At 46.2% G+C, this 9944-nt stretch overlaps 1 protein-coding gene across 1 annotated transcript; it reads right to left on the minus strand.

The window, feature by feature from the left end:
- Positions 1-5626: 5626 nt before the first annotated feature.
- On the minus strand, positions 5627-8060 carry LOC138403728 (uncharacterized). Its single transcript, XM_069505384.1, has 2 exons — positions 7971-8060; positions 5627-7914 (listed from the first exon to the last, which is right to left on the minus strand). The coding sequence occupies exon 2, from the start codon at positions 7827-7829 to the stop codon at positions 6198-6200; it is 1632 nt and encodes a 543-aa protein (XP_069361485.1). The 5' UTR covers positions 7830-7914; positions 7971-8060; the 3' UTR covers positions 5627-6197.
- Positions 8061-9944: the final 1884 nt, after the last annotated feature.

The raw sequence follows: 9944 nt of genomic DNA on the forward strand, positions 1-9944 counted from the left end.
TGCAACTTTGTTAGGTAAGCGACCAACATAAGGTGTAACCAAAAGGGTGCCTAACGCAAACAAACTCATACTGGTAAAGCCGCATCAATAACTTTGTAAACTTACTGACCAATTACTAACCGTTAGGTTATGTTAGGTTATGTTAGGTTATGTTAGGTTATGTTAGGTTATGTTAGGTTATGTTAGGTTATGTTAGGTTATGTTAGGTTATGTTAGGTTATGTTAGGTTATGTTAGGTTATGTTAGGTTATGTTAGGTTATGTTAGGTTATGTTAGGTTAGGTTAGGTTAGGTTAGGTTAGGTTAGGTTAGGTTAGGTTTTTTTTTTTTTTTTTTTTTTACTTGTCGCTATGACAAGTGTCACCGCTCCCCTGACAAGATGTCAGAGACTTTTTTAGACTTTATAAATTTTGAATTACGCTAATTTGTTATTTATTTAATTTATTTATTTAATTTTATTTGTTGACAGAAGTGTCACTTTATGCAAGGTGAAAGGAACAGAACCATGCAATTTCTGTCCATGTTAGTTTATGTATTCTTATAATATAAAACAACATTGGACCTTTATTATCTGGTTCTGTTCCTTTCAATGACTATTCTCGCAATTTTCAAGCAAAATTCTAAGAATATTTTCCGGCTTGCATTGCTCTCCAGTATGGCGGGGATAGAGCCCCTGCACAGTTCTATTTGTATTTGCTGGTGTAGGTCCTCACGTATTCTGCTGTGCTGCGGACAGTCGATGAGTAGATGTAAAATCGACTCATCGACAGTCTCATCGCAGACACAGCCAGGACCCTCCTTGCACTTGAACCTGTGCAGGTACTCCGAAAACCCGCCATGCCCACTGAACACTTGAACAAGAGCTGGTGTTAGTGTTAACCTGCGCAAGATGGCATTAGCTCCTTCCACTGTTGGGAAGAACGACTTGGTGACTGCAGCCTTTTCAGTTATTTCATATCTATGTTGCCAAATTTTCACGGTTTCGTATCTGATATGTCTTTTGACAAAGGATATAGGGCACGCGTCGTAGTCGGGGGCTGTCTTTTTAGTTATTGCTGCTTCTTTAGCTAACTGGTCGGCTCTTTCATTGCCCTCGACCCCGACGTGAGCCCTAATCCAGAAGAGTCTGATTATTTTTTGTTTATCTTTTAATTTTTTCAAATTTTGTCTAATTTCGAATGCCAATGGGTGATAAGATTTTAAATTTTGAATAGTTTCCAAAGATGATTTTGAGTCACTGTAAATGTTTATCTGCTTATCTTTACATTTGATAGCAACATCGGTGGCTCGGTACAGCGCATACATTTCGGCCTGGTATACTGAGCAGTACGATTCCAAGAGGAATTTCTTTTTTCCGGTTTCTATACCATCTCTCCAGTACACCAGAGCTGCGCCGACCTTGCCGCCGATCTTGCTACCATCCGTGAATATTTGCAGCCCTTCCCGGTCGCTCTTCCCAACAGAGGGATCCGATATGTCCTCTAGTTTAGCGTAGTTAATGCCTATCTCTTGCGCAGGGTGGAGAGCATCCAAAAAACACTTCTTTGTCTCTACCAATCTGTCTCCTAACACCTCTTGTTGTTTTCCTCTCTTTGCTCTATACAGTCTTGCTGCTTCTTGCACCCTTAGATCTAGAGGAAGTAGCCTGGCCAGGGCTAGAGCCGCGGGAAGTGACACTGTTCTATATGATTTTATGATTTTTGAGCGAACCCTCTTTGCACGGCATTGAGGTGCTTCTGAATGGTCAGCTTCTGCGCGGCTGTAGCCCAGACGCTTGCTGCATAGAGCACTATGGGCTCTATTACCGAGACGTAGATCGTCCTGATGATCTCCGATCTCAGTCCCCAGTTTATTTTGGCTGATCTAGACAGAGGCTTGTAAATATTTAGCACTTTTGTGCAATATATTTAACATGGCTGTTAAATGTCAACTTTCTGTCTATGATCAGCCCTAGGATTTTATTTGTTCTTCCAGGCCAATCATTGCACCCGCCATGTGTATGCGTGGGGTGTCATATTTTAATTTCTTAGTTATGACCATTGCGCTGGTTTTGTGCGGTGCAAATTTTAATTTGTTTTGCACTCCCCACTCATACACATAGTCCAGGACCCGATCAGCCTGCTCTTCTATTTTTGGGACTGAGTGTCCGGAGAACACCAGAACGACATCGTCGGCGAACGCCTGGCAATATACGCCTCTCTCTTCGATTCCGTTGATCAAAGGATCCAGGAGTGCATTCCAGAAAGTGGGCCCCCCTATGGACCCTTGCACACACCCTTTTGTTGTTTCTGTAGTGCACTCCTGGTCAGCGTATCGCACGCTCACCCTCCTGCCTTGAAAATAACTAGTGACAAGTTTTCGTATGTTATGTGGGCAGCCTTGCTCCGCGAGCCGACATTTGATGGCGGGCCACCATGCGCTATCGAAGGCTCCCTCTATGTCCAACGAGACCACAACATTGATCAATTTGTTTACCAAGTTTTCACGAATGTGCTGCACGAGGTCATAGAGGGAGTCCTCTGTGCTGCGCTGAGGTGTGAAGCCGTACTGCCTGGGGTTCGCTTTCGGTAACAAGTGCCAGCGGATTCTCCGTACCATCATCTTCTCCAAAATCTTGCCGAATATGGATAGTAGCCCTATCGGTCGATACGACTTGACATGATTGTAATCGGATTTTCCCGGTTTCCGTAGGACCACTATGACGGCTAGCTTCCAAGATGTTGGAAAGTGATATAATTCGAGGCACTTGTTCAGTATCGCGAGGAACACCTCCGTGTTGGACAGTATGGCTTCAGCGCAGATGTCAGCAGTGAACCCGTCCGGCCCGGGGCTTTCTTGGGATTGAGGTGTTCGTTACGTATACGAGTTCCTCTCTCGTGAACGGTGGATCCTGTATATCGTCTTGCAGCAATTTGTCAGAATTTTTGATTTATTTCTAGTTTCCGAATGTTCTATACTATCTTCTGTTTCTAAGTCTGTGTGAAAAATGTTGCTGCTAGTAATTTTGCCGAATTTCTGGACTTGAACAATTCCATCGTTCACGAGCGGTTTGGTCTTCGTATCTGCCAGACGTCCTTCTTATAAGCGGTATATCCTTCCCACAAGCTTTCTCGATCTTGGGTGCCGCAAAACTCTTCCACTTCTAAATCTGTGCTTTTGCAGCTTCTTCTCATCTTTTCTTTGACTCGAGGTAGTCGTTTACGACTTTCTGTTTACGTTGGGTGCGGCGCAGCGTATTCTGCGCTTCTTTGTAGTCATATCTTTTTTCAATTTCTCCAAGTCGGCGTTCCACCAAGGTAAGTGCACTTTTTATTATTTTTATTTATTAATTGGTACTGCTTTTTTGCATGAATTTTAACACAGTCTATAAATTGTCTACTATTTCTTCTAGATTTTCCTTTGTTTTAATTCGTTAATTCCGTAGTTGACATTTTATTGCTATTTAGTCATTTTGTAATCTTGTTTAAATCTTTTCCAATAGCCTTTTTGGTGTTATATATTCTTGTGGATTTTGTCAACGCTGTTCTGTGGGTTTCTTAAGTTTTACTGTAAAAGTTATGGCATTGTGATCCGAACTGGTCATCCCTTCGTCTACCTTCCACTCCTCAACTAGCCCTAGGAGCTCCTGGCTGCACACGGTAATGTCCACGTTGCTCTTGTATTCCCTACCGTTTCTGATCGTATTAAAAAGTAGGAGTCCTTCCCTCATTCAAGACGTGTAGATTCGTCTCCAAGAGTACTCCGAGCACTTCCCTTCCTCGGTGGTCCTCTGAGTCACTGCCCCACCATGGACTCCATGAATTAAAGTCCCCCCCTATTAGAATGTATTTTGTTTTTAGATTTTCCACAATAGTTTTGAGTTGTAATAAGTATGAGTCTAGGGGCTGGCTGTCCTCGAAGTACACGGAGACGATTCCGAGTTCCCAGTATTCGATATTTTGAGGATGTCGCAACGGCTATATTCTCTGTGGTGGCTGTAGGGCATTCGACGATCTGCATGTCGTTATCAAATATTACAATTGCAGCCTTAACGGGTTTTGTTCGATTCTGCGATCGCTGAACTACCTAAAGCCACCACTTTGCGCGATTTCTCCTTTCGCACCCACATAGGGTTCCTGAACGAGGGCCAGGACTAATCCCACCCTTTTGTGCCTCCAGGAACATTCTTTAGGGCCAGCTGCTTTCTTTGGAGGTTAGCTTGGATGAAATTTATACCCTTCGCTTGTTTCGCCCGCGGAGCCTTAGCAATAGGCCACCCTCGCCTTGCCAGAGCATCCCATTTCTTTCTTATCGGACAGATTTCGTCGAAGCCATTGTGGTCCGCTCGATCTTGCTTGGCACTCTGGCAATGCGACAGGTGGGCTTGTCTCCAGCCTTCCACAGTTCGCATTCGCTGCGCAGGTGTGGGCCGCGCAGTGCTGCAGGTGTCTACGGACCTCTTTGCAGTTCTTTCGCCCGTGACCATACCCGGACACCTGGAGCACTGCGTAGTGGAGGACTGGTCTTTTACGACCACACGCTGAAGGTCGATGTGCACCCTCCCGGTGGTCGTAAGCCGCTGCCAAACCGTCGGCGACACCTGCAGGACAACGTGGTTTCGAGCGAATTCCTTGCTCTCCTTCGGGTACCTCACGCTTGCCCTATATTCGCCGTCCGGTATCGTCCCCAGCACGTTCCCATTTTGCCGCTTTAGGGCACCCAGTATATCTTCATCGGTATTAATGCTAAGGACGTTTTAGCAGAATGACAAGCGGATCCCCTATTTTCCACCTCCTGATGTCAGGAGTGTTGGGCTGCCAGTCTCAATTTCTCTACTACTTCTGGCGAGCTCGTCTCGCGACTGGCAGCCCAGCACTACCTTTTGATCTCTGCTTTTCTCAACCTGTCCACTCGCACGCCGGATGTCTTTGCGTTCACGGCAGGTTCTTATTTTGTCGATTATGTCTTCGCTTTTGTCGTGAGCGTCGACCGAAGACACCACCATCGAGTGGAAAGATTGAGGCAGCGAGGAGGTGGCTCCAGCGGGCTGACGGTCGCCGCCATTGCCGCGTACGGTTTTTTTTTTTTTTTTTTTTTTTTTTAATAAGGCTAGGTTCCTCTAACGTGATTAGAGACATTGTTTGCTAAATTTTGAATCTTCCATGCCAGTTCTCGCTTTTTTACTTCTCGCACTTTCATTCATACCAGTTCTTTCTTTCATACATCCTCTTTCATACGACGGGTGGGTTCCCCTCCTATGCTAGACTATTTTTTAAAGGGGTTTTTATTATTTTATTCTATTATTTTATTTTAATCTTTAATACAATCTTGTTTACAATTTCTGTCTTATTATATATATACATTTTATATGACATCGAGTTTTTTCCATATCGAAAGGAACAGAGCCATTTGATTTTCGTCCATGTTAATTTGCGTATTCAACAATACTAAACAACATTGGGCCTTTTTATTTGGCTCTGTTCCTTTCGTTGACCTTTCAGCTTTGATGCAGAATAAACTTATACGTTTGCTTTGTATCAAAGCGTCTTTCCGGAGTGTCTGTTCCTCGGTCTCATGTTTTGTCTGGCCTCCAGGTATTCTTCGACTACCTTTGAACGTCGGATCGATGCCGCACGCCGGATCCTCCTCTTTCCGGTGGCCACCTCACGCTTCAACTTCGCCAACTCCTCTGACCACCACGGCAGCGTAAGTGTATATTTTCTCCCAATTTTGGGAATTGCATGTTCGCTCGCTTCGGTCAGTGACTGCATAAGTTCGTGTATGCTATGATCTAGTTGTGTAGCTGTAGTGGTGTTTTGAATGTGTGTGACTGTAATGTTTTTGGTTTGCAAAATTTGGCCCGGTTTCTCATGAAACTGGCTCCAATTGGCTTTCCGTGTGTTATATGTTCGTGTTGTGTGCTTGATGTAGTTATATCTGACCCGTTTTAGATGTAATTTAAAAGAGATGCCGTTGTGGTCCACATTAAAAACAATTATTGCGGCCTTCACCGTACCCTCCCCGTTGTCAGCGCTTTGGAAGACCCTGGTCCCCGTCCGACCCGAAACCCTGCCCTCTCTTCCGACATACGGTTCCTGCACCAGCGCCACCTGAGCTCCGTATTTCTCCGACTCGAGCAGCAGCTCGTTTAGTGCTAGTTTTTTACGTTGTAAATTTACCTGGAAGAAATGGAGTGCCATGGCGTCCCCGGGTGCGCCCTTAGCAATAGGCCACCTTCGCCCTTGCCAGAGCGTCCCATTTCTTCCTTATCGGACAGCTATTGTCAAAACTATTGTGATCTGTCCGATCTAGTCGGCTGCTCTGGCAGTTGCAACACGTGGGTCGATCTCCAGCCTTCCACGCCGGGCACTCACTACGCAGGTGCGGACCCGTGCAGTGGCTGCAGGTGTCTACGGACGCCTCGCAGGTCCTACGACCGTGCCCGTAGCCCAGACACCTGGAGCAGGTAACCAGTGGGGACTGATCTTTAGCCACCACCCGCTGCAGATCTATGTGGACCTTTCCCACGGCTGTGACTTGCTGCCATACTTGCGGCGACACCTGCAAAACCACATGATTCTCGAGCGGATTCCTGGCTCTTCTTCGGTACCTCACGCTTGCCCTATATTCATCGTCCGGTATCGTCCCCAGCACGTTCCCGTTTTGCCGCTTTAGGGCACCCAATATGTCCTCGTCGGTATTGATGCTAAGGACGTTTAGCAGGACTACAAGCGGATCCCTATTTTCCACCTCCTGCGTCAGGAGTGTTGGGCTGCCAGTCTTCAATTTCTCTACTACTCTAGCGAGCTCTTCTCGCGACTGGCAGCCCAGCACTACCTTTTGATCTTTGGCTTTTCTCAACCTGTCCACTCGCACGCCGGATGTCTTCGCGTTCACGGCAGTTCTTATTTTGTCAATTATGTCTTCGCTTTTGTCGTGAGCGTCGACCGAAGACACCACCATCGAGTGGAAAGATTGAGGCAGCTCCAGACCGCGTTTCCTTGGGGCGCCGGCTGCCACATTTGCGTATGTGACGGCTATCCTCTCTTGGATGTTTTTGCTGAGGTGCGACACTTGGTCTTTTAGGGCTCCCAGGTCGTCCCTGGTCGCGGACGCCACCTCCTTCTGCTGTTGCAGTTCGGATCTGACCTCCACGACCAGAGCGTCATTTGCGTGGGGCAGAGGAGCTGCACGGGCGACAGAGGCGTTCTTGTCCAGGTGAACCTTTAACAGCTTCATTTGTGCTGTGTTCTCCTGGACGAGTTTTTTGTGCTCTTCCAGCGCCCGAGTCAGCTCGGCTGCGTCACCCTTCGTGTTCGCTGCGATTTTCGCACTTGCACTCTGTTGTGTCACTTTTGGTAGCTCCTTGGGTTTATTGTGGTCGTTTCCGGTCGTTTGGGTGAGTCGGAGTCCAGCCGCCTCAGATTCTTTCACCAGGCGGTACAACTTTTCAATTGCCCAGATCACCTCGGTCTTTATTTCCGCCTTTAGGTTGCGGGAATTATTTAGCTGGAGTTTTGCTTTCATAAGACACGCTTTTGCCTCCGCAGCCCTTCCCTTTAGCTTTGTTGTTTCTGGCTCGGGGGAACCGAGCTTTTGGAATGTCTGGTCCAGAGGTGCGCCGATCCTCCGAGGCGCTGGCCCTTCACCTTGCGGTGTTTTGTCCTGCGTGCTTGGCTGAGAGGAGTTCGTTGGATCGTCCTTTGAGGGAGGCAGGCTGGGGTCGCTTACCACTGCACCCACTTCCGGTGTCTGGCCGGGCTCGACCAGTTCCTTACTTGTGTGAAGAGGCGCCTTTGCAGCGTCTAGGCTCTGCCTTGGCGTTTTTACGGGTGTCCGGAGACCCAGCATTTTATGTTGGGATGAGTATACGTCAGGGAACAAAGAAAATCAAGTTTAACCTAGCCTTGTCAACGAAATGTTAGGTGTAAAGGGCCTGTAATCTCGGTTAATTTATGGAGGTGTAAAGGGCCTACCTTCGTCAATTTATACCTATACTATTGGGTGGTGTAAAAGCCGCCCAAGTCAATGAAATACTAAAACTAGTTATACAATTTAAGACTAGGTTGGGCAGTGTAAAAGCTGCTCAAGTCGATAATATGCTAGACAAAAGTATCAGAAACTAATTTGAGCAGTGTAAAAAGCTGCTCAAGTCAATAAACTTAAACTGAGTGTAGATTTAAAACTAGTTTGAGCAGTGTAAAAAGCTGCCCAAGTCAAGTTGCTATTACAATACAACGGGAGTTTTGTCCAATTTACTTAAAACTACTTTAAACAAGTTTGAAAAAGTTGGAGGTGTAAGGGGCCTCCAACTGTCAAAAGCCTACTACTGACTAACTAGCAGTCAAAATCTGCTTAGTCAAAAAACTACTTTCGCTGCTTGGTAGAGATTGACTCTACCTTGACTCTAGCTAGAGCCGCCCGTCCAGTACCGATCGATAGCCCTCGTCGTGGGCTGGTCAGCCGTGAAAACCGCAGTTCTCTACGACCAACGGTTGCCGGGATATCCAACTTTTAAAATTTTTCAAGATGGCGGACTTAATTGTTGCCTGGATCTTCTAAATTCAATATCTCGGGAACCGCCGGTCGCAGAGATGTGTGCGACGGCTCTCCGTGCTTGTCTCGTTACAAGCTATGTGTTCACCGATACCGGCTCTAGGGTTTAGGTACAGACTCTACCTAGAGTCCAGAACCGGCACCTGCGGTAGAGCTCACCACGATTTCGTCAACCTAATCCTAATTACAAACAGTCTCCGCGATTTTGTAGAGCTCAACTCCACTTTGACCCTGGGTAGAGTCGCCCTTCTGGTGTCAGTAGATAGCCCTTGAGGAGGGCTAGTCAACAAAGAAAACCGCTACGCGCTACGACCAATAGTTCCCGAGATATCCAACTTTAAGTTTTTTCAAGATGGCCGACCAAACTGTTGCCTATGTCTAGACTGAACTTTGAAAATTAATATCTCGGGAACTACCGGGCGGATATATGCGTGCGACGGCTCGCCGTGGTCGTCTTTTTACAGGCTATGTGTTAACCGGACTAAAAAACCAGGTTAGGGGGTCGACTCTATCCAGGGTCCCAAGCCGGTACAAGTTGTTGAGCTCGCCACGATAGGGTGCCCAAACCGCAGCCCTTAGCGTCGTCTCAGACCGAAGTTATGCCCTTTTGAAGTTTTCCAAGATGGCCGCCAATATGGCCGCCACTTTGGACAGAAGGCCCAATTTCGGCAGTTTTCAACCTAAACTGCCCGTGTTTGGGCTTGTTTGATAGGTCTTATAAAGACCTATTCAATTTCGTTAATGGGGTAGTTGTATGAGCAACCCCCGATTTTTAGGGGTTGAAAAACCTTAAGTTTTTAACTAAATTCACAATTAAAACTTATAAAAAATTTTTGAAACTAGCGATAATTTACAGGGCCTAACCTATCTAAATACTATTTTTACCGATTAGTTGCAGAGCTGTTGCACCCTTATTTCAACAACCACGTGTCAACCCCTAAATTTCAAAAAATCGTAACTTAAAAATTACTGAGCAAAAAATTTTGAAATTTAGAATACAAATAAAGTTAATTGATCTTTACAATTTAACCAAAAATAAAGGGGGGGGTGTCGATCTAGATTTTAGTGAAATTAATTTTGAAATTTTTGTAAAACTTTAGAGTGCAATAACTCTGCAACCACTTAACTTAGTAGACGCTCGATGTGTCGCCGAGCAGCTCACGTTGTACTCCGTTGATAGAGGCAGGCAGCAGCGCCCTCTGATGTCGGGAAGTACAAACACGTGGCCACGTGGTTTTCAGTTTTTCCGTGTTTTCTCCGCGCGCATGCGCGGAAAAAATCCAAGTGAGGTGTCCCCTTGTAGAGCTCGGTGAGGCGCGTCGAACGGCGTAGTGAAAGTGGTAGGTCGTCGATCGTATTTAGGCAGCGTTCGCCGTCAAAGTTTGTTTTTTAAACTTTGCGGTTTTTCGA

The sequence above is a fragment of the Maniola hyperantus genome, chromosome 20 (assembly GCF_902806685.2).
Source record: "Maniola hyperantus chromosome 20, iAphHyp1.2, whole genome shotgun sequence".
Lineage (NCBI taxonomy): Eukaryota > Metazoa > Arthropoda > Insecta > Lepidoptera > Nymphalidae > Maniola > Maniola hyperantus.

Coding starts and splice junctions, on each gene's coding strand:
- LOC138403728 (XM_069505384.1), bottom strand. CDS start 7,829: ATGCTGGGTCTCCGGACACCCGTAAAAACGCCAAGGCAGAGCCTAGAC.